The sequence below is a fragment of the Bombina bombina genome, chromosome 5, assembly GCF_027579735.1.
Source record: "Bombina bombina isolate aBomBom1 chromosome 5, aBomBom1.pri, whole genome shotgun sequence".
NCBI lineage: Eukaryota > Metazoa > Chordata > Amphibia > Anura > Bombinatoridae > Bombina > Bombina bombina.
In genome coordinates this window covers 421,711,250-421,736,627 of record NC_069503.1, presented here as the reverse complement: position 1 = coordinate 421,736,627, position 25,378 = coordinate 421,711,250, and the positions used below count along the sequence as shown (strand labels likewise).

General features: G+C 37.5%; 1 protein-coding gene across 2 annotated transcripts in view; it reads right to left on the bottom strand.

Moving 5' to 3' along the window:
- Window positions 1-25,378, bottom strand: part of CNOT10 (CCR4-NOT transcription complex subunit 10) — a 359,909-nt gene that overhangs the window by 327,862 nt on the left and 6,669 nt on the right. For both annotated transcript variants that reach the window (XM_053714260.1, XM_053714259.1), the window contains exons 4-5: window positions 19,537-19,698; window positions 10,046-10,196 (exon numbers count right to left, since the gene is read on the bottom strand). In XM_053714260.1, the coding sequence (XP_053570235.1) occupies window positions 10,046-10,196; window positions 19,537-19,698 (313 nt within the window). The remainder of the gene's footprint in view (window positions 1-10,045; window positions 10,197-19,536; window positions 19,699-25,378) is intronic.

Genomic DNA, 25,378 nt, shown 5'->3' with positions numbered 1-25,378 from the left:
GTAATATCAGAAATAATCTCTTTCAATTCCGGCCCAAAAAGGGTCTTACCCTTGAAAGGAATATTAAGCAATTTAGTTTTGGACGACACATCCGCCGACCAAGATTTTAGCCAAAGCGCTCTGAGCACCACTATAGCAAAACCTGAATTTTTCGCCGCTAACTTAGCCAATTGGAAAGCGGCATCCAAGATAAAGGAATTAGCCAACTTCAGTGCGTGAATTCTGTCCATGACTTCATCATATGGAGTCTCCTTTTGGAGCGAATTTTCTAGTTCCTCGAACCAAAAAGATGCTGCCGTGGTGACAGGAATAATGCACGAAATTGGTTGAAGAAGGAAACCTTGCTGGACAAATATCTTTTTTAGCAATCCTTCCAATTTTTTATCCATAGGATCTTTGAAAGCGCAACTGTCCTCAATAGGAATAGTTGTGCGCTTGGCTAGCGTTGAAACTGCCCCCTCAACCTTAGGAACCGTTTGCCATGCGTCCCTTCTGGGGTCGACAATGGGGAACATTTTCTTGAATATAGGAGGTGGAACAAAAGGTATACCTGGCCTTTCCCACTCCTTGGTCACTATGTCCGCCACCCTCTTGGGTATCGGAAAGGCATCAGCGTGCACTGGGACCTCTAAGAATTTGTCCATTTTGCACAGCTTCTCTGGAATTACCAAAGAATCACAATCATCGAGCGTAGTTAGCACCTCCTTAAGCAGGGCGCGGAGATGTTCTAACTTAAATTTAAATCCCACGATATCAGGTTCTGCCTGCTGAGAAACTTTTCCTGAATCAGAAACTTCACCTTCAGACAGACCCTCCCTCACTGCCAATTCAGATTGATGTGAGGGTACAACAGATAAGTTATCGTCAGCGCCAACTTGCTCATCCTCTGTGTTTAAAACTGAGCAATCACGCTTTCTAGGAAATGATGGCAGTTTGGATAATAAATTTGCTATAGAATTATCCATTACTGCAGTTAATTGCTGCATAGTAACAAGCATTGGCGAGCTAGATGTAGTAGGTATCGCCTGCGCGGGCAAAACTGGTGTTGACACAGAAGGAGAGGATGAGGAACTATCCCCACTATCTTCATCTTGGGCAATTCTATTAAATGTGACATCACTGTCCTGACTTTGTTTGGACGCCCTGGCACATTTTGCACAAATAGTTAAAGGGGGAACCACCTTGGCCTCTATACACACAGAACATATGCTATCTGAAGGTACAGACATGTTAGACAGAATTTGGCAGGCTAATAATGCAATAAAAACGTTTTTAAACAAAACCGTTACTGTCCCTTTAAATAATAAAAAGGCACCCTTTATTTCTGCAAGTTTGAAAAACTATGAAGGCAATGTCCGATATTTACAAATTTGCACCCCAGTGTCCTAATGCCTTGAAAGTATTGCACACCAAGTTTCAAGACTTTAACCCTTAAAATGAGCAAACCGGAGCTATTTGTTCAAATCAACAATCTTAACACACTACAATCACTGCCACAGCCTTGCTGCAGCTTTTTACCTTCCCTGAGAGTTATTTACCACTGAAGTAAACCTTCCTGAGTCCGTTTTTTGAGCCACAGGACCCCTCACATGAAGCTGCATGCACTGCCTTGGAAGAAAACTGCGCAATTGAGACGCGAAAATGGGGCCTCCTTCCACTGAGTGAAGGGGCCTTTCTGACTGGAATAGTAGTCTAACCAACTGCCAGACGAATAAAACGTTCCCAAAGTGTTTTTAATACACAAACACACTCTAAATGCCATATAAATATGATATAAACCAATCGATTTAGCCCACAATAGTGTTAACCAGTATAGAGCCCATTTATAAGCCTTAATCTGTTATGAGTCTAAGAAAATGGCTTACTTATACCTTAAGGGAAAAACTGACAGTCTTCTAGCATTAACATGTCTTATTAGAAATATGACTGATCATACCTGAAGCAGATAAGCCTGCAAACTGTTCCCCCCAACTGAAGTTCTCTGGTTTCAACAGCCCTGTGTGGGAACAGCAATGGATTTTAGTTACTAGTGCTAAAATCATACTCCTCTTTAACAGAAATCTTCTTCATTTTCTGTTGTAGAGTAAATAGTACAAACCGGCACTATTTTAAAATAACAAACTCTTGATAGAAGAATAAAAAACTACAACTAACACCACATACTCTTTACCATCCCCGTGGAGATGCTACTTGTTCAGAGCAGCAAAGAGAATGACTGGGGGGCGGAGCCAGAGGGGGGGCTATATGGACAGCTCTTGCTGTGTGCTCTCTTTGCCATTTCCTGTAGGGGAAGAGAATATCCCACAAGGATGAAGCCGTGGACCGGACACACCAATGTTGGAGAAATGTAGCAGTAACAGTAAACCTGTATCTCTGAAATGCAAATACATCACAACTTCTGAAGCAAATTATTAATTCTTAACAAGTTATTCAATTAATTATTGGAAAAAGAACAGCAGCATGTTGAGGTTTTAACACAGAGGTATTTATCACTTTAGCATGCAGTGAACATTTCTAAATATGTACTGAGGGTTAAGCAAACTATCAGAATTACACATGATTTAGATAACATCCATCTATATATTGTTTGTCCTTTATAGGCCAATAAAATAATAAAGTGTTAATTACTGCTACACCTTCAATCTAAGCGGCAAGTCTTGTGTTATCCATCTATGAGATTTTTTTTTTTTTTTAATTTTTCCTATCCTAACACCACAGATCAAATCATCCCTCAAATGTTAGAAAAGGGTTGGTCAAAGGGAAATAACCTCAACAATCCATTCCCCATGTTTAATTGCGCTATTTAAATATACTTTAATTATTCCTTTTGTTCCCCCTTTTCCAATAATTTAGCTATAAAAAAACTGGGTTTTCCAAATCCTGCTAAAATCAAACATGTATAATCCAGACTTCAGAATCATAACCATGCTTTATATGACAAAATGACTGTGTGCTCATTATGGTAACCCCTATACATCTGTCCCTAACTGGCCTCACAGAGTAAATTAGATAAATGTAAATGGTATACCCCTTGGTTGCAAAACAATGCTAAGTATTTTATGCAGACCATTTGAAATGCATTACACACTTGGCATATATTAAAATTAGTTTGGTCAGCCTTTTAAACTGTACAGGGCTATTGGATAAACAATTTTTTCAAAATAAAATACAGTATTTTGTGAATGTAAAGCCAAATGCATGTTTCAACACCCCTCAAAAAAAGACTGTGTGCATTGTGTCTAACTGCATTCCCATACAAAGATATCTAGGGAGCTAGACAAGATTTTTATTGCAATTATGTATTACTAACAAATGAAAAAAATATGGTTGGGTCTTAATGGGTATATTAAAGTGCAGGAGTAACTTCCCGTGCGTGAGCTCAATGTTATCTATATGACACACATGAACTAACGCCCTCTAGTGGTGACAAATTGTCAAAATGCATTCACATACGAGGCTGCCTTCAAAGTCTAAGAATATATATATATATATATATATATATATATATATATATATATATATATATATATATATATATATATATATATATATATATACACACACACACATACACACACACTCAAAAATAGCAGAGAAGGCACTCTCTGTTTACAACCACCTTTATATATAAATATATATATATATATATATATATATATATATATATATATATATATATATATATATATATATATATATATACACACACATAGTTCAAAATGGAGAGCACTCACCAGGTCTTTATCATATAACAATAAATACTTTATTATGTCATACGGTGATGTTTCGGGGGTTTTAACCCCGTCCTCAGACCTTAAAACACTGTACATACCTTGCTCATTAATATACCCAGCACCGACAATCCACGCCGCTGCACCGGAAGTCTTCCGGCGTCCTGACCGCACTCATTCGCTTGCTCAGTCCGTCACCATGGCTACCGGACGCGGCATTGCTGAAAAACACCATAATAGTGACTATGTGCCCATACAATATGGAGAGTAACACTTATTAATATTTTACTCAATTTTTAACTATATCATCTGCTCATCATATGTGCTTCAACACCACTTTGCAACAATTCATTAGCTCAAAGTCTCTGTAAATAAATCATACCTATTCTTTTAGTATTGTTAACTCTAAGGACATATGTACATATATCTGCAGCTATGAACAACAACATAAAAGGGTACTATCATAAATATATACACCTGATGAAACTTATTCTTTTGGTATTACTAGCTCTAAGGGTATATGTACATATGTCTGCAGCAATAAACAGCAATATAAAAAGGGTACTATCACATATATACACATGATGTTGCTTACCGCAAATGCTATACTCTATTGGTGATATTGAATAGGTGGAAATTCATACATTCTAGAATAGTTTAATAGAAAAATTTACTAGAAAAACAAACAGTAACCCTTAATTAAAGGAAACAGTGCCAGTCAAGATGGGTGTTCAACCCACCGGGCACTAAAATACCCAAATTTAAGATCCATCTAGACTCGCACTGTAATAACAATCTATTCCTATCCCCACCTCTCGCCAAAGGTGGAATGTGATCTATAATCACATATCTCAAATCAGCCACCGTATGGCCAGTAAGTGCAAAATGTCGTGCTACGGGTTGCTCAGAACCCCCTTTTATTTATGGCAGCTCGAATAGTAGCACAGTGATTGGCCATACGGGTGCGGAGGTCTTCTATAGTTTTTCCGACATAGAATAACCCACACGGACAATGCAAAAGATACACAATATATGTTGTCGTGCAGGTTACCCTATGTCGGATAGTGTACTTGTGATTGGTACCAGGATATATAAAAAGAACTTAGCATTTGAGAGACCATTGCACGTAGTGCATCCAACACATCTATAACATCCTGGTTTGGCAGTCTGTAACCAGCTTGTAGTTCCATAACTCTGGACTGGATCCACCTTCACAAGGATATCCCGTATAGATCTGGATCTTCTGTCCCCCACTTGTGGGTGTAATGAACCCTGGAAAGGTAAATTCTTGTCACTTTCCAATATGTTCCAATTCTTCTTTATCAGTTGTTGTAATTCTCGTTTATCAGAGGTATATGTAGTAGTAAGAATCATTCTGTTTTCCTTATCCCGTGGTGATGAAGCCTGTAAAGCTGTAACCTGATCCATTGTTTTGAATCTATGGAAGTGTTGGTCAACAAAGGGGCTATCAAGGGAAACATATTGACCAACACTTCCAGAGATTCAAAACAATGGATCAGATACAGCTTTAAAGGCTTCATCACTACGTGCAATGGTCTCTCAAATGCTAAGTTTTTTATTCATCCTGGTACCAATCACAAGTACACTATCCGACATAGGGTAACCTGCATGAATGATCACCAATAGAGTATAGCAATTGCGGTAAGCAACATCATGTGTATATATGTGATAGTACCCTTTTATATTGCCGTTTATTGCTGCAGACATATGTACATATACCCTTAGAGCTAGTAATACCAAAAGAATAAGTTTCATTGTGTATATATTTATGATAGTACCCTTTTATGTTGTTGTTCATAGCTGCAGATATATGTACATATGTCCTTAGAGTTAACAATACTAAAATAATAGGTATGATTTATTTTCAGAGACTTTGAGCTAATGAATTGTTGCAAAGTGGTGTTGAAGCACATATGATGAACAGATGATATAGTTAAAAATAGAGTAAAATATGAATGATAAGTGTTACTCTCCATATTGTATCGCACATAGTCACTATTATGGTGTTTTTCAGCAACGCCGCAACCGGTAGCCATGGTGACGGACTGAGCATGCGCATGAGTACGGTCAGGACGCTTGGTGACTTCCGGTGCAGCGGCGTGGATAGTCGGTGCTGGGTATATTAATGAGCACGGTATGTACAGTGTTTTAAGGTCTGAGGACGGGGTTAAAACCCATGAAACGTCACTGTATGACATAATAAAGTATTTATTGTTATATATGATAAAGACCTGGTGAGTGCTCTCTATTTTGGACATCGCATTTGTATTGGACGCACCCCAGGCTGTTGTTGGAGGAAAGAAGTGAGTGCAGAGTTCTCAAGGGTATATATATATATATATATATATATATATATATATATATATATATATATATATATATATATATATATATATATATATATATATATATATATATATATATATATATATATATATATATATATATATATATATACACATATATACATATACACACACATATACATACACATACAATTTAATAACAAAACTTTGGATTTTCTTTCACCTAAAAAACAAAAATTAAAAAAAAGAGCATGAAAATGTTACAACACAAACAAAATGATGATGATATTAAAAAGGATCAAAGAACCTACCAACATTTGCTTTTTTTAGCTTAAAGGGATATAGTGTCAATCTTATTGCATATGAAGATGATGCCAATCAAGCATGTGCTGCGAGTATACGCCATTACGTTTTCCAAATGCTTAGAGTCCACTGCTGTGGCAGTACAGTAAGAGTCCAATAGTTTGGATTGGTATTTATGAGGGAAGCATTTTGTGTAAAGTATACAGTATGTGTGTAGAGGTCAACAGATCACCACCAGAGACATTTTCAACTATTTTTAAAGAAAATATGCATTTATGGTTCATAATGCTAGGTACTAAACATTTCATTTATTTATTTTTTTAAATAAAATCACTATATTGTCCCAGTAAGTGTATGTATGTGTGTGTGTATATATATATATATATATATATATATATATATATATATATATATATATATATATATATAATAAAATTGTTTCAATAAGAAAAATAAATATAAACCTTCAAGCATTCAAATGCTTTAAATCTTCAATATATAATTATGTGCTGCTAGAAATATCAAACCCTGGCTTATCTTCGATACAACTAGGTGTAAAAGTCATACCCGTGAGAGGAGACAGTAATGTAAAATGATAAATCACTATATATATATATACATACATACGCGCAATATACTTTCACATATTATTTGTCCCCTTTACCTGTAATTCCATTCTAAAATTGTGAGCTTTTCAGTTCCTGTTAGAAATGGAAGTGCAAAACACTGTTATAAGACCGCTGTTTCTTAACTTGTCTGCCACCTTTTAGGTGGTGGATTGAAATCATCCCAATCCGATCGTAATGATTAACAGCCCCTGCTAGTGGCCAATTGGCCGCCAGTGAGAAGGAGGCGGCATTGCACAAGAATTTCACTAGAAATGCTTGTACAATGTTTTAATTTAGCGAGGTAGAGCGGATATGATTCGATGCTCGACTAATAATAAATCTACCCCTAAAACTTTACACTTATTTTGTCGATAAACAGCTAATGATACTTTAAAAAAACACATCAACATGTTATTCTCAGACTAATATTTTTTAATGCATCATTCTATCTATCGTTTAGTGTTTAATGTCCCTTTTATCTGAAGGGGCATCAGAGGGGAAAAAAAATAAAAAATATTGTACTTAAAGGGACATTTTACTCAAAAATTTTCTCCCCTTTAATGTGTTCCCAATGATCCACTTTACATGCTGGAGTGTATTAAATTGTTTACAAGTAGCTCCTTTACCCTTATATTGGCATTTGAAATGGTTGATTTAGCCTGTGGTATCCCCACCTATTCTGAAAGTTTGTGGCCGCGCGTACCAGCTATAGATAAGCTTTGTAAACACAGCCAGCAGAAGAAATGACACTCCCAGTGGGATATAGCAGAGATACGGTAATAAAATGTTAATTTTCCATTGTTCTCTCCAAGTACTGGTGATTGTTTTAAGGACAGATATACGATAAAGAAGCAGGTATATGTACACAATGTGTTACAGTAATGAGATCTGATTATACCTACAAGCTCAACCCATTTTATTAGGCTGTGGCTTCAAAACACAAAATCAGAGCTTTAATATACAGAAATAAGCCTTAAAAAGCTCATTTTCATACATTTGTTACTCTGCATTTGGTAAAAAAAAGCAATTGTAAACACATTAAGGGAAAAACTATTTTACAGTATACTTTCCCTTTAATTGTGATTTCAGCAAAATAATATTGTCATTTTACATGGGAGGCTATGTAAAACAGCTTAAAGGGGCAGTAACCTTTTAAACTAATGTTATATAATTCTGCACATAGTGGCAGATTTATACACTAAAGTATTTCAGAGGATTTTTATTTAAAAGTTTATTTTTCCAGAACGTCGCTCCTTACTGTAATTGTAATTTTTCTAATAATGCACTTTGACTCTTTAGCGTTCATAACAAATGTTCCTATATTAAATTTTTGTCTGTGTTATATTTAAACCACGTTACCAAAGAGATTTGCAACAACAAATTAGGTTTGGGGATTTTCAATCTGCTAGTCTGGCTTTTTCCTTAGGATTTCCCGTAATAATAATCTTAGAGTGGTGGCAACAGAGATCTTTTAGTGTGGTTGGCATAAAGGAGAGTTTTGGCATTTTTCTGGGTCTATTACAGTCTAGAGTGTTTGTTAACCCTTGCACCCACTGAACTAAGTCACAGGCTTGTCTGAAGTAGCTAGACCGACAAACTGGCTAAGGTGGAAAGGTTTGGTTAACCCTTTCTGTGACAAACTGGTGACTGTTTATTAGTTGGTTAACCCTTTACATCAAAAAGAGATTAAAGCAACACTGATCTATAAAATGTGTTTCTTAATGTGATCCAAATGACTAGTTAGGCCTACTGCAAAGTATTAAAAAGGTATGGGAAATTGTTCTGGTTTTACTCATTAAAACCATCATCTGTTATTGTCACGGATATTACCATAAATATGGGGTGAGTTGGCAAGTAAATCTGGTAATGCCAGTTAGATATTTTAAATGATGGATCTGCACAACCAGCTATTTCAGATACAAAAATCTATGTTTCTCTCCTAACCACCCCCCCCCCCCCATGGGAGATTATTCAGTGCTATTGTCTCATGTGTACTTAGCTTTTCTAAAAATCATACATTTGTTATTCAGATATTTAGTGTAGCGGGCGGCTTCTACAAATAAAAACAGCTATGGCATAGAACAAAATAAAGTAAAGGAGTTGTTGGGGGGCTCCCTTTAAAGATGAGTTTCTAGTCGATAAACCTGAAGAGTAAATGACATGTTTAGCTGCATGTAAGGGTTTTGTAACGCTTGTCCGTAGGACCCAGTACCAAGACAAATTATTTAGGCACTTTGTCATCATAACAATTTAAAAAGAACCAGCACTTGCTTTAAGCATTTTAAAACCCCTGTACTAATCTGTAGAGGTTTTGTAAGAAGATTTAGCATTACAAAACATCAAGGTTAAAAGGGAAATATAACCCCAAATTATTATTTCATGATTCAGAGAGAACTTACAATTTTGAACAACTTTACAATTTACTTCTATTATTACATTTACTTTATTATCTTGGTATTCTTTATTGAAGGAGAAGAAACGCACTAATGGGAGCTAGCTGAGCACACTGGGCGAGCCAATGACAAGAGTAATATATGTGCTGCCACAGGAGTGAATCGCTCTTCCTAAAACTACCTAGGTATGCATTTTAACAGAGGATACCAGGAGAACAAAGCAAATTAGGTAATAGAAGTAAATTGGAACGTTGTTTAAAAAAAAGGACATGCTCTTTCTGAATAAGCAAAGAAAAATTGCTTCACGTTACTTAAAAAGATTTCTTAGGAGTCAAGCAGTCACTTAAAGACTCAATCATTGCATGAATTTGAAATATACATGTGAAGTGGTCATCCAGTAAGGATTAAATTCCCTATCTCAGCAGTTTATTCCAAATGTAAAACGTGAACTTGTTGCATGGCAAATATATGATGTTTTTTTATATTGTTAAATGGTCCCTTTCAGTCAAGTCCTTATCTCATAAAATGCAAGAACTTAGTTGATCTAGCCATAGCCCCATGTGTACTTTAGGAAATTAATGCTGTGGAAAAAATATTTTGCACATAGAAAGTGCTGGCTGTGGCTTCTGCAACAATATCACCCTTGGTTAAAAAAAAATAAAAAAAAATTGTAAGGTACTTACCAAATGGTTCAATAATTTGATACAGTTTTTCAGTAATTGCAATTGCTTCTAAGTACTGACGCAAATAATACAGAATGACTGCCTGATTATAATAAAGCATGCTGTTTTCAACATCATCTAAGCTGTCCATTTCATCCACAGCCGAATGAACCTACAAAGTAAATAGAAATCTTTAAAAAAAATGCATGTGTCAATAACAATTAAAAATGTACAATCCCTAAAATTTTACAACCTATCATTCAAAATCGGCATAGGCACCCTATAGCATCAGAATTAGCCAAAAGTACTTGATCTATTTTTACCCAACTGCTCTTCTAGTTAAGTTCTTTAAATATCAACCTAATGGATAACCTCAAAATTGTCCAATTGTGCACACTCCTCATCCCTTCTTCCTTTCTCATTTTTTCCTCCCCAATATTCTTTTATTGAGGATTTTAGTACATACAAAATAAAATTGGCATTCAGTTACAACAATAATCACCAGGTAGGTTACTACTTAAGTCGACAAAGTAAAATACATGTTACCTCACATGTTATCCGAAGATATACAGGTAGCCCTCAGTTTACGCCGGGGTTAGGTTCCAGGAGGAATGTTTGTAAATCGAAACCCAGTTTATAATGTAATGGGAAGTGAGGGAGTTAGGTTCCAGGCCCATCTCAAAATTGTCATAAGTAACACCTAATACATTATTTTTAAAGCTTTGAAATGAAGACTTTAAATGCTAAACTGCATTATAAACCTAAAAATATAGGATTGTATCATCATGAAACTAGGTTTAATGAACAAAAACGTTTTTTTTACTTGCATTTTTCTGCAATAAGATAATACTGGGTCTGCACCTATTCTATGCATTTCAATCTGCAGTGATTAAGAAGCAGTTAGGCACCCTCACCTGAATCTGCTGGAGAGGAAGATAATAGGGAAGTGGCCTGCTAAATTTTGCTCAATAGAGCTGGTCTGATCTGTGTACACAGATCAATTTAAGGCAGTTACGTTGCATAACTTTGCTGCAAAACAAGCGGACAGCTCCACCTACTGGCTATTTTAATTAGTGCATTGCTTTCCAAAAGCTTTTCAATAGCAGTCACATGACTGAAAAAACGGTTGTTATTCTAAAACGGCACAAATTGAACCGGCGTAAACCTAGGGCCACCTGTATATGGCCTAGCATAAAAAACACAGTGTGGCATCCTACCTCTAAGTTATAGACAAATGATAGTAACATATTTATAATCTACTAACAGAACGTAATAAGTAGGTTAATATCAGTAGGAATAGATGAAATAGCAGTCTACCTTGTAATTGAAGATATGTATAGTAAAACATGAACCATAGTAATATGACATATATTGTTGTCTATATAATTAAACAAATATAAATGAAACCATTTTATTTTTAGCTAGTATTCCTCTCAGAATCTAAAAGGTCACTCACTCTTGGACCCAGTTACATGTATCTGGTAAGATAGAGGAAGATTGGCGTTGGTATTGGCCACTCTTGGACCAGATATATAAAATAGTATGCAAACTTAACAAGAAACTAGCAAATTCAGAGGTCCCTCTGGGACCTTAGCATATTGAACATGAAGAACAAAGGGGAAAAAAAAAAAAACATACATCAATTGGTGCGTGGGAGGACTGCAATATAGATAAACATAGCCCAAACATCTACTTTCTGGATTATAGCTATATAATGTGTATACATTGTTCAAGCGCAGAGAGCAAATAAGTGGGTTTCATAGTGAGAGGTTAATATGTGGATGCTAAAGGAAACCTCTCTCCATGAAAATAGAAGTGTTAGGCGAGGGATCTTTGTTATGGTAAACCTTGGGAAATATAATCTACTAAAGAATAAGAGGGGTGAGGCAAGTGACATGTATACAGTTAAATATAATTCTCAATGTGATAAACCTCTGAGATAAATAGAGAAACATTTCTAAGTGTATGTACTACAAAGGGAGGTAAAAGTGGGCTATTTATAAGCTAAACTAATTGCAATTATAATGGTATTATTGTGCTTACTACTGTAAGGGGATAGTTAAATGAAGTCCTTCATAATAGTCGGTTAAAAATTCAGAGGGTGTAGACTCATAAGCCAATGGGTTAATCCGGTAACTTGCCAAAAAACATAATTTATGTAAGAACTTACCTGATAAATTCATTTCTTTCATATTAGCAAGAGTCCATGAGCTAGTGACGTATGGGATATACATTCCTACCAGGAGGGGCAAAGTTTCCCAAACCTTAAAATGCCTATAAATACACCCCTCACCACACCCACAAATCAGTTTAACGAATAGCCAAGAAGTGGGGTGATAAGAAAAAAAGTGCGAAGCATATAAAATAAGGAATTGGAATAATTGTGCTTTATACAAAAAAATCATAACCACCACAAAAAAGGGTGGGCCTCATGGACTCTTGTTAATATGAAAGAAATGAATTTATCAGGTAAGTTCTTACATAAATTATGTTTTCTTTCATGTAATTAACAAGAGTCCATGAGCTAGTGACGTATGGGATAATGAATACCCAAGATGTGGATCTTTCCACACAAGAGTCACTAGAGAGGGAGGGATAAAATAAAGACAGCCAATTCCTGCTGAAAATAATCCACACCCAAAATAAAGTTTAATGAAAAACATAAGCAGAAGATTCAAACCGAAACCACTGCCTGAAGTACCTTTCTACCAAAAACTGCTTCAGAAGAAGAGAACACATCAAAATGGTAGAATTTAGTAAAAGTATGCAAAGAGGACCAAGTCGCTGCTTTGCAAATCTGATCAACTGAAGCTTCATTCCTAAACGCCCAGGAAGTAGAAACTGACCTAGTAGAATGAGCTGTAATCCTCTGAGGCGGAGTCTTACCCGATTTAACATAGGCAAGATGAATTAAAGATTTCAACCAGGATGCCAAAGAAATGGCAGAAGCTTTCTGGCCTTTTCTAGAACCAGAAAAGATGACAAATAGACTAGAAGTCTTTCGGAAAGATTTAGTAGCTTCAACATAATATTTCAAAGCTCTAACAACATCCAAAGAATGTAACGATTTTTCCTTAGAATTCTTAGGATTAGGACATAATGAAGGAACCACGATTTCTCTACTAATGTTGTTGGAATTCACAACCTTAGGTAAAAATTCAAAAGAAGTTCGCAACACCGCCTTATCCTGATGAAAAATCAGAAAAGGAGACTCACAAGAAAGAGCAGATAATTCAGAAACTCTTCTGGCAGAAGAGATGGCCAAAAGGAACAAAACTTTCCAAGAAAGCAATTTAATGTCCAATGAATGCATAGGTTCAAACGGAGGAGCTTGAAGAGCTCCCAGAACCAAATTCAAACTCCATGGAGGAGAAATTGACTTAATGACAGGTTTTATACGAACCAAAGCTTGTACAAAACAATGAATATCAGGAAGAATAGCAATCTTTCTGTGAAAAAGAACAGAAAGAGCAGAGATTTGTCCTTTCAAGGAACTTGCGGACAAACCCTTATCTAAACCATCCTGAAGAAATTGTAATATTCTCGGAATTCTAAAAGAATACCAAGAAAAATGATGAGTAAGACACCAAGAAATATAAGTCTTCCAGACTCTATAATATATCTCTCTAGATACAGATTTACGAGCCTGTAACATAGTATCAATCACAGAGTCAGAGAAACCTCTTTGACTAAGAATCAAGCGTTCAATCTCCATACCTTTAAATTTAAGGATTTCAGATCCGGATGGAAAAAAGGACCTTGCGACAGAAGGTCTGGTCTTAACGGAAGAGTCCATGGTTGGCAAGATGCCATCCGGACAAGATCCGCATACCAAAACCTGTGAGGCCATGCCGGAGCTATTAGCAGAACAAACGAGCATTCCCTCAGAATCTTGGAGATTACTCTTGGAAGAAGAACTAGAGGCGGAAAGATATAGGCAGGATGATACTTCCAAGGAAGTGATAATGCATCCACTGCCTCCGCCTGAGGATCCCGGGATCTGGATAGATACCTGGGAAGTTTCGTGTTTAGATGAGAGGCCATCAGATCTATCTCTGGAAGCCCCCACATTTGAACAATCTGAAGAAATACCTCTGGGTGAAGAGACCATTCGCCCGGATGCAACGTTTGGCGACTGAGATAATCCGCTTCCCAATTGTCTACACCTGGGATATGAACCGCAGAGATTAGACAGGAGCTGGATTCCGCCCAAACCAAAATTCGAGATACTTCTTTCATAGCCAGAGGACTGTGAGTCCCTCCTTGATGATTGATGTATGCCACAGTTGTGACATTGTCTGTCTGAAAACAAATGAACGATTCTCTCTTCAGAAGAGGCCAAAACTGAAGAGCTCTGAAAATTGCACGGAGTTCCAAAATATTGATCGGTAATCTCACCTCCTGAGATTCCCAAACTCCCTGTGCCGTCAGAGATCCCCACACAGCTCCCCAACCTGTGAGACTTGCATCTGTTGAAATTACAGTCCAGGTCGGAAGAACAAAAGAAACCCCCTGAATTAAACGATGGTGATCTGTCCACCACGTTAGAGAGTGTCGAACAATCGGTTTTAAAGATATTAATTGATATATCTTCGTGTAATCCCTGCACCATTGGTTCAGCATACAGAGCTGAAGAGGTCGCATGTGAAAACGAGCAAAGGGGATCGCGTCCGATGCAGCAGTCATAAGACCTAGAATTTCCATGCATAAGGCTACCGAAGGGAATGATTGAGACTGAAGGTTTCGACAAGCTGTAATCAATTTTAGACGTCTCTTGTCTGTTAAAGACAGAGTCATGGACACTGAATCTATCTGGAAACCCAGAAAGGTTACCCTTGTTTGAGGAATCAAAGAACTTTTTGGTAAATTGATCCTCCAACCATGATCTTGAAGAAACAACACAAGTCGATTCGTATGAGACTCTGCTAAATGTAAAGACTGAGCAAGTACCAAGATATCGTCCAAATAAGGAAATACCACAATACCCTGTTCTCTGATTACAGACAGAAGGGCACCGAGAATCTTTGTGAAAATTCTTGGAGCTGTAGCAAGGCCAAACGGTAGAGCCACAAATTGGTAATGCTTGTCTAGAAAAGAGAATCTCAGGAACTGAAAATGATCTGGATGAATCGGAATATGCAGATATGCATCCTGTAAATCTATTGTGGACATATAATTCCCTTGCTGAACAAAAGGCAATATAGTCCTTACAGTTACCATCTTGAACGTTGGTATCCTTACATAACGATTCAATAATTTTAGATCCAGAACTGGTCTGAAGGAATTCTCCTTCTTTGGTACAATGAAGAGATTTGAATAAAACCCCATCCCCTGTTCCGGAACTGGAACTGGCATAATTACTCCAGCCAACTCTAGATCTGAAACACAATTCAGAAATGCTTGAGCTTTCACTGGATTTACTGGGACACGGGAAAGAAAAAATCTCTTTGCAGGAGGTCTCATCTTGAAACCAATTATGTACCCTTCTGAAACAATGTTCTGAATCCAAAGATTGTGAACAGAATTGATCCAAATTTCTTTGAAAAAACGTAACCTGCCCCCTACCAGCTGAACTGGAATGAGGGCCGTACCTTCATGTGAACTTAGAAGCAGGCTTTGCCTTTCTAGCAGGCTTGGATTTATTCCAGACTGGAGATGGTTTCCAAACTGAAACTGCTCCTGAGGACGAAGGATCAGGCTTTTGTTCTTTGTTGAAACAAAAGGAACGAAAACGATTGTTAGCCCTGTTTTTACCTTTAGATTTTTTATCCTGTGGTAAAAAAGTTCCTTTCCCACCAGTAACAGTTGAAATAATAGAATCCAACTGAGAACCAAATAATTTGTTTCCCTGGAAAGAAATGGAAAGTAGAGTTGATTTAGAAGCCATATCAGCATTCCAAGTCTTAAGCCATAAAGCTCTTCTGGCTAAGATAGCCAGAGACATAAACCTAACATCAACTCTAATAAAATCAAAAATGGCATCACAGATAAAATTATTAGCATGCTGGAGAAGAATAATAATATCATGAGAATCACGATTTGCTACTTGTTGCGCTAGGGTTTCCAACCAAAAAGTTGAAGCTGCAGCAACATCAGCCAATGATATAGCAGGTCTAAGAAGATTACCTGAACACAGATAAGCTTTTCTTAGAAAGGATTCAATTTTTCTATCTAAAGGATCCTTAAACGAGGTACCATCTGACGTAGGAATGGTAGTACGTTTAGCAAGGGTAGAAATAGCCCCAACAACTTTAGGGATTTTGTCCCAAAATTCTAACCTGTCAGGCGGAACAGGATATAATTGCTTAAAACGTTTAGAAGGAGTAAATGAATTACCCAATTTATCCCATTCTTTGGAAATCACTGCAGAAATAGCATTAGGAACAGGAAAAACTTCTGGAATAACCGCAGGAGCTTTAAAAACCTTATCCAAACGTATAGAATTAGTATCAAGAGGACTAGAATCCTCTATTTCTAAAGCAATTAGTACTTCTTTAAGTAAAGAGCGAATAAATTCCATCTTAAATAAATATGAAGATTTATCAGCATCAATCTCTGAGATAGAATCCTCTGAACCAGAAGAGTCCAAAGAATCAGAATGATGGAGTTCATTTAAAAATTCATCTGTAGAGAGAGAAGATTTAAAAGACTTTTTACGTTTACTAGAAGGAGAAATAACAGACAAAGCCTTCTTTATGGATTCAGAAACAAAATCTCTTATGTTATCAGGAACATTCTGCACCTTAGATGTTGAGGGAACTGCAACAGGCAATGGTACATTACTAAAGGAAATATTATCTGCTTTAACAAGTTTGTCATGACAATTATTACAAACAACAGCTGGAGGAATAGCTACCAAAAATTTACAGCAGATACACTTAGCTTTGGTAGATCCAGCAGGCAGTGATTTTCCTGTAGTATCTTCTGGCTCAGATGCAACGTGAGACATCTTGCAATATGTAAGAGAAAAAACAACATATAAAGCAAAATAGATCAAATTCCTTATAAGACAGTTTCAGGAATGGGAAAGAATGCCAAATATCAAGCTTCTAGCAACCAGAAGCAAATGAAAAATGAGACTGAAATAATGTGGAGACAAAAGCGACGCCCCAAATAAGACGCCCACATTATTTGGCGCCTAAATGCTTTTGGCGCCAAAAATGATGCCACATCCGGAACGCCGACATTTTTGGCGCAAAATAACGTCAAAAAATGACGTAACTTCCGGCGACACGTATGACGCCGGAAACGGAAAAGAATTTTTGCGCCAAAAAAGTCCGCGCCAAGAATGACGCAATAAAATGAAGCATTTTCAGCCCCCGCGAGCCTAACAGCCCACAGGGAAAAAAGTCAAATTTTTGAGGTAAGAAAAATATGATAATTCAATGCATAATCCCAAATATGAAACTGACTGTCTGAAAATAAGGAAAGTTGAACATTCTGAGTCAAGGCAAATAAATGTTTGAATACATATATTTAGAACTTTATAAATAAAGTGCCCAACCATAGCTTAGAGTGTCACAGAAAATAAGACTTACTTACCCCAGGACACTCATCTACATGTTTGTAGAAAGCCAAACCAGTACTGAAACGAGAATCAGTAGAGGTAATGGTAAATATAAGAGTATATCGTCGATCTGAAAAGGGAGGTAAGAGATGAATCTCTACGACCGATAACAGAGAACCTTATGAAATAGACCCCGTAGAAGGAGATCACTGCATTCAATAGGCAATACTCTCTTCACATCCCTCTGACATTCACTGCACGCTGAGAGGAAAACCGGGCTCCAACTTGCTGCGGAGCGCATATCAACGTAGAATCTAGCACAAACTTACTTCACCACCTCCCTTGGAGGCAAAGTTTGTAAAACTGATTTGTGGGTGTGGTGAGGGGTGTATTTATAGGCATTTTAAGGTTTGGGAAACTTTGCCCCTCCTGGTAGGAATGTATATCCCATACGTCACTAGCTCATGGACTCTTGTTAATTACATGAAAGAAATATGTGTTGGAGTAAATGTCAGCGTACTTTCACCTGACTGCCCTCTAGGCTCGGCAATCCATTAGACCCATCTGCGATACCTCTAGTCCCTGGGTAACCGCAAGGAGAGCTGAGTCAGTGAGTCCGTGGTGCATATCTAAAGCGCTGCAATCATGGGCTCGGGTGCGCTGGGCACCGCAAATGGGCGACCAGACAAGTGGCTCCTGCTTGTTCCCACTCACAGTATATCCCCCAGAGGACGGGAGCTCTAGACCTTGTGGCACAGTATATCCCCCAGAGTCACAAAACTTTTCGCTGAAATCAATACCGGTCACATAAGGGGCCCCCTGGGAGGCTTGGTTTGCTGTGAGGTTGGATATGGATCCCCTATCTCTGTCAGGTCAACCAACGATGTTTCTGGATCATTCCGGCTTGATGAAGTTGGGGCCCTCCCTTCTACCTCCTCGCCGAGTGCCGTCTGAGGTAATAGAGTGGCTGGTAAAGCTCCCTTGTCTTTTGGCAGGAAAGCTGGAACTGCCTCAACTCTAGTAATGGTTAGTAGATTGTTAAAATTCTCATCGAGCTTGTGCTTAAGATCCCCGAGTAGGGCATGAAGAATTGAAGATAAGTCCTCCATTATAATAATCTTCAGTTTAATTAGTACAGCAGTTGGTGTGAACCTGCTTAACCCAGGTTACCGGGGGAGGGTGCCAAGATCTGAAGGGATAACCGCCTGCTGAGATCTTGCTAGTCCAGAACAAAGCTTGTAGGTCATTAAAGCAGCTGAGATTGAAGTGTCTGGTACACCGGCGCCTAGTGTACCTTTAGCAATAATAGTTTAGAATGGATGCTGCTAGTGTCTCGAGATAGGCGACAGATATCCTAGACATCGCTGTGACATTCCATTTTTGCAGCCATTACTGTCACTGCCTGGACATGCCCCCTTTTCCTTTCTCATTTTTAAATTTTCTTTCCCCTTACCTTCATTTTGTAGCCCTCTCCCCTTTCCTCAACCCACCCCAATATTGTAGGAAATTCAAACTGTTTAATTGCTGTTATAGATCTTGTCCACAACTCAATGCTACATATCACTGAACAGTAAAAAGGAAATTGATATTGCTGATATAACCGTATTGAGCTGTGAATGTTATGTTGAATCTCCATTTAAAATAAAAATTTAAATGTACTAAATAAGGCCCCATGAGAAAAAAAAAATTGCCAGTATGGAGACAAATCACACAATATTTTTTTTTAAACGCATACTGAAGAATTAACTTGTTTTAAATGGGCATTATTATGCAAAAAAGGCATGCCCCAATTCCTTAGAACATGTAATTTTTTCACTACCAACCAATGGATGTCTACATGTATAACCCCAATATACACATAATTAAAGTACTCAGGAACTAGTGAGCCAATCACAGGTCAGCAGTGCTAAAATTTACATGTTGTATGTAATTTTAACAATGTGCCTATATAAAATGCTACATAAATTATACCATTTCCTGAAAGACAAAATATTTTGTTGATTACCTCGTTCCTTAATTGGTTTAGAGCCTGTTTCAAGTTATCTGTTGTGCTCTGGTCATTTTTATAGAACTCTGCCACTGCTGTATTCAGAACTATTTTGTAATCATCTTTGTTGATTTCTTTCAATTCCACCAGGTGCTGTAGACACGCATCATAATTTGCTGCCTGTAAAATGGTAATTTAAAAAGTAAAGACACAAACTCCAAAACGTAAAGAAACGCACTACCTCATCAAGTTCTTTGTTTAAATGAGAGACTGTATAAATCATAAAATAACTGTGGAACAAATTTGCTTTTTATATTGTTCTTAAATATTTTGTAGCACTAATGCTTTTAACCCTCACATTTATATACACATATATATTATGTTTTATTTGTATACTTTATAACTATAATAATCATAACAGCAACCATGTTTGCATTATTTTTTATGTTCCAATGATATAATAAATATATTGCAATAATAAAACCAAACAATTTAACCCCTTAATGACCGAGGACGTGCAGGGTACGTCCTCAAAAAAAAGGCAGTTAATGCCTGAGGACGTACCCTGCACGTCCTCTGTGTGGAAAGCAGCTGGAAGCGATCCTGATCGCTTGCAGCTGCTTTCCGGTTATTGCAGTGATGCCTCGATATGGAGGCATCCTGCAATAACCTTACATGGCCTTCCGGTGCAGAGAGAGCCACTCTGTGGCCCTCTCTGCACCGGACATCGATGGCCGGTATCGTTGGTGGGTGGGAGCCGGCTTGGGAGGCGGGTGGGCGGCCATCGGTGGGTGCCGTGAAGTCAAGGGGGGCGGGATCGGGGGCGGGAACGTTAGGGGGCGCGCGCGGGCGCGCGCGCGTGCACGGAGGGTGGCGGGCGGGCGCGTGCACGGGCGGGAGCGGGTGGGAACCGCTACACTACGGCAAATATATTTAATAAAAAATACCAAAATCTTGTTTGTGCAAAAGCACAAAAAGAGATCGTGGAGGGGTGGGGGTTGGTTTGGTGTGGGGGGAAGCTACACTACAGAAAAAATTAGTAAAAATTTAAAAAAAGCATGTTTTTCTTCTAAACTGGGTACTGGCAGACAGCTGCCAGTACCCAAGATGGCGCAGATTAAGTTAGAGTGGGAGGGTTATAGAGCTGTTTGGGGGGGGATCAGTGAGGTTAGGGGATAAGGGGGGATAGTACACAGCAGCATATGTAAATATGCCTTTTTAAAAACACACAAAAAAACCAAATATAGCTTTTATTTTAGTACTGGCAGACTTTCTGCCAGTACTTAAGATGGCGGGGACAATTGTGGGGTGGGGGAGGGAAGAGAGCTGTTTGGGAGGGATCAGGGGGTCTGATGTTTCAGGTGGGAGGCTGAGCTCTACTCTAAATGTGATATTAACCCTGCAAGCTCCCTACAAGCTACCTAATTAACCCCTTCACTGCTAGCTATAATACACGTGTGATGCGCAGCGGCATTTAGCGGCCTTCTAAATACCAAAAAGCAACGCCAAAGCCATATATGTCTGCTATTTCTGAACAAAGGGGATCCCAGAGAAGCATTTACAACCATTTGTGCCATAACTGCACAAGCTGTTTGTAAATGATTTCAGTGAGAAACCTAAAATTGTGAAAAATGTTACGTTTTTTTTAATTTGATCGCATTTGGCGGTGAAATGGTGGCATGAAATATACAAAAATGGGCCTAGATCAATACTTTGGGATGTCTACTAAAAAAAAATATATATATGTCAATAGATATTCAGAGATTCTTGAAAGATATTAGTGTTCTAATGTAACTAGCGCTAATTTTGAAAAAAAATGGTTTGGAAATAGCAAAGTGCTATTTGTATTTATTGCCCTATAACTGGCAAAAAAAGTAAAGAACATGTAAACATTGGGTATTTCTAAACTCAGGACAAAATTTAGAAACTATTTAGCATGGGTGTTTTTTGGTGGTTGTAGATGTGTAACAGATTTTGGGGGTCAAAGTTAGAAAAAGTGTATTTTTTTTCAATTTTTCCTCATATTTTATATTTTTTTTATAGTAAATTATAAGATATGATGAAAATAATGGTATCTTTAGAAAGTCCATTTAATGGCGAGAAAAACGGTATATAATATGTGGGGGTACGGTAAATGAGTAAGAGGAAAATTACAGCTAAACACAAACACCGCAAAAATGTAAAAATAGCCTTGGTCCCAAACGGACAGAAAATGGAAAAGTGCTGTGGTCATTAAGGGGTTAAAAAGGACATGAAACCGAAAGATAAACTTTTATGATACAAGAGCAAAAAAAAAATCAATTTACAAATTTGATTTGTTCTTTTGGTATTCTTTATTGAAGAGCTAGGTAGGCTCAGGAGCGTAAAAGGCAGTAGTTTTGCAATACTGCTGCCATGAAATGCTCAACAAATGTATAAAACACAGGATAGTTACACGGCAAAAGTGCTGCATCAATGTTTGTAAATTGTTTTAACACTTTTGAGCACTAAATGACAAAAACATAATTTATTTAAGAACTTACCTGATAAATTCATTTCTTTCATTTGAGTTTTCCCAAACCTCAAAGTCTATAAATACCCCACCCACCTCACTCATATCTCAGTTTAGCGTATAGCGAAGAAGTGAGGTGTAAAAAAAAGAATTTAAAAAAAAAAGCCATAAAAAAGGAACAGGAAAAAAGATGTGCACTGTTAAAAACAACCCATAATAGGGAGAGGACCTTGTGGACTCTCGCCACCATGAATTAAATGAATTTATTAGGTAAGTTCTTACATAAATTATGTTTTCTTTCATATAGGTGGCGAGAGTCCACGATTTGTTACATATGGGATATAATACTCAAGATGTTGAACACCGCGAGTAACAAAAATAAAAATGGAGGGATCAAATATAAAACAGCTTTTTTGGCTGAAAATAATATCCAAAATAAAGTCTTTTAATAACTAAAAAAACCTGAAGACGTTTTTTTTATAGGCAACAGAATAAACGAGCGACCACTGCCTGAAGAACCTTTCTACCAAAAGCTGCTTCTAAAGAGGCAAAAACATCAAAATAGTAAAATTTGGTAAAAGTATGCAAAGAAGACCAAGTGGCTGCTTTACATATTTGATCAACTGAAGCCCCATTCTTGTAGACTGATCTTTTAGAGTGAGCTTCCAAATAAGCTTTGTGAATCAGAAGATTTAACCAAGATGCTAAAGAAAAGCAGAAGCTTTCTGACCATTCCGTGAACCAGTAAAATTGACAAGCAAACTAGAAGCCTTTCTGGAATCCTTAGTGGCAGCAACATAATATTTCAAAGCTCTGACAACATCCAAAGAATGTAAACATTTTTCTGCATCATTTTTAGGATTAGGACACAAAGAGGGAACAACAAATGTTCATGTTAATGTTGTTATAATTAACAACCTTTGTCAGAATATTAAAAAAGTCTGCAAAACTGCTTTATATTGATGAAAAATCAAATAAGGTGTTTCACAGGAAAGGGCGGATAATTCTGAAACTCTTCTAGCAGAAGAGATAGCTAAAAGAAACAGAACTTTCCAAGAAAGTAGTTTAATATCTAAAGAATGTGTAGGCTCAAATGGAGGAGCCTGTAAAACTAGATTGAGACTCCATGGAGTAGAGATAGATGTAATTACAGGTTTTATTCTAGATAAAGCCTGAACAAAACAATGAATGTCTGGCAGATAAGCAATCTTTCGGTGAAACATGACAGAAAGGGCAGAGATCTGTCCTTTCAAAGTACTGGCAGATAAGTCCTTATATAAACCATCTTAAATAAACTGAAGAATTCTAAATGTATGCCAAGAAAAATTATGAGTGGAACACCAGGAGATATAAGTTTTCCAAACCTTAAAATAAATTTTCCCGGAAAAAGTTTTTTTTGCTTGTATCATAGTATTAATTACAGAGTCTGAAAAACCTCTGTGACTGAGAACTAGGCGTTCAATCTCCACGCCATGAAGTTCAGAGATTTTAAGTCTGGATGAAAGAAGGGACCTTGAGACAGAAAGTCTGGTCTTAGAGGAAGATGCCATGGCGGGTAACTGGACATCCGAACTAAATCTGCATACCAGATCCTGTGAGGCCATGCAAGGCTATCAGAAGTACAGATGATTGTTCTTTGAAATCACTCTGGGTAGTAGAACTAGAGTAAATATATAAGCATATTGGAATGACCAAGGGACTGCTAGAGCATCCGTCATAACAGCTTGAGGATCCCTTGACCTTGCAATGTAACTGAAGTTTCTTGTTCAGATGAGAGGCCATTAGATCTATTTGTGGAAGACCCCAGATCTGAACAATTTGTGAGAATACATTCTGATGGATGAGATAATCTGCATCCCAGTTGTCCACACCTGGGATGTGAATTGCAGTGATGAGACAGGAATTGGTTTCTGTCCAAGAAAATATCCTAGATACTTCTTTCATGGCTAGGTAACTGAGTTCCACCTTGATGATTGACATATGCAACTGTTGTGATATTGTCTGTTTAAAAAAAAAGGTAAGGTTTGTTTTTCAAAAGAGGCCAAGCTTGAAAAGCTTTAAAAAAAAAAAAATAACACTGAGTTCTAAGATATTGATTGGAATTTTTGTTTCCTGAATATTCCAAACTCCCTGTGCAGTCCAGGACCCCCATACTGCTCCCCAACCGGTAAGACTTGCATCTGTTGTAATCATAGACCAGGTAGGGCGAACAAAGGAGGCCCCCTGAAGAAATTGGTGGTCAAGCCCCCATGTCAGAGAAAAACGAGTGTTGGGATCCAAGAATATTAGTTGTGATATTCGAATATAATCCTTGCACCGTTGGCATAGCATGCAAAGTTGAAGATGCCTCATATGAAAATGAGCAAAGGGGATTGCGTCCGATGCTGCAATCATTAGCCCTAACACCTTCATGCACATAGTCACTGAAGGGTATAAGAGATTAAAGGTTCAGAAAAGCTGAAACTAACTTTATTTGTCTCTTTTCTGTTAGAGAAAGAGTCATGGACACAGTCTATTTGGAAACCCAAATAAGTGACCTTTGTCTGAGGACTCAAGAAACTCTTTAGAAAATTGATCCTCCAACCATGATTTTGAAGAAACAACAATAGTTGAGTTGTGTGAGATTCTGCTAAATGAAAAGATTGAGCTAGAACCAAGATATCGTCCAAATAAGGATACACTGCAATACCCTGCTCTCCGATTACAGATAGAAGGGCACCGAGAATCTTTGAAAATATTCTTGGTGCTATTGCTAGGCCAAACTGAAAATGCTTTTCTAGAAAAGAGAATCTCAGAAATTGAAAATGGTCTGGATGAATAGGGATGTGAAGATAAGAATCCTGTAAGTCTATTGTAGACATATAATGACCTTGCTGAACAAAAAGGTAGAATAGTCCTTATAGTTTCCATCTTGAAAGTTGGAATTCTTACAAATGTGTTAAGTGTTTTCCGATCCAAGATTGGTCTGAAGTAATTCTCCTTCTTTGGTACAATGAATAGATTTGATTAAAAACCCTTTCTTTGTTCCTGTAGAGGAACTGGGACAATCACTCCCATAATTTCTAGATGTGAGACGTTAGAAAAGCCTGACTTTTAATGGATGTTTTGGGGATTTGATTTTGAAACTTATTCAATATACCTGAGAAATTATATTCTGAATCCAGGGATTTTGGACAGATTCTGACCAAATTTCTGAAAAAGTTTTAATCTGCCCCCTACCAGGAGAATTGGATTTGGGGCCACACCTTCATGCTGTTTTCTGGACAGGATTAGGTTTCTTGAATTGTTTAGGTTTATTACAATTAGACGACGGCCTCCAATTAGAGCCAGGGGCTTTTAGAGAGGGGGGAAAGCTTCTGATCTTTGTTG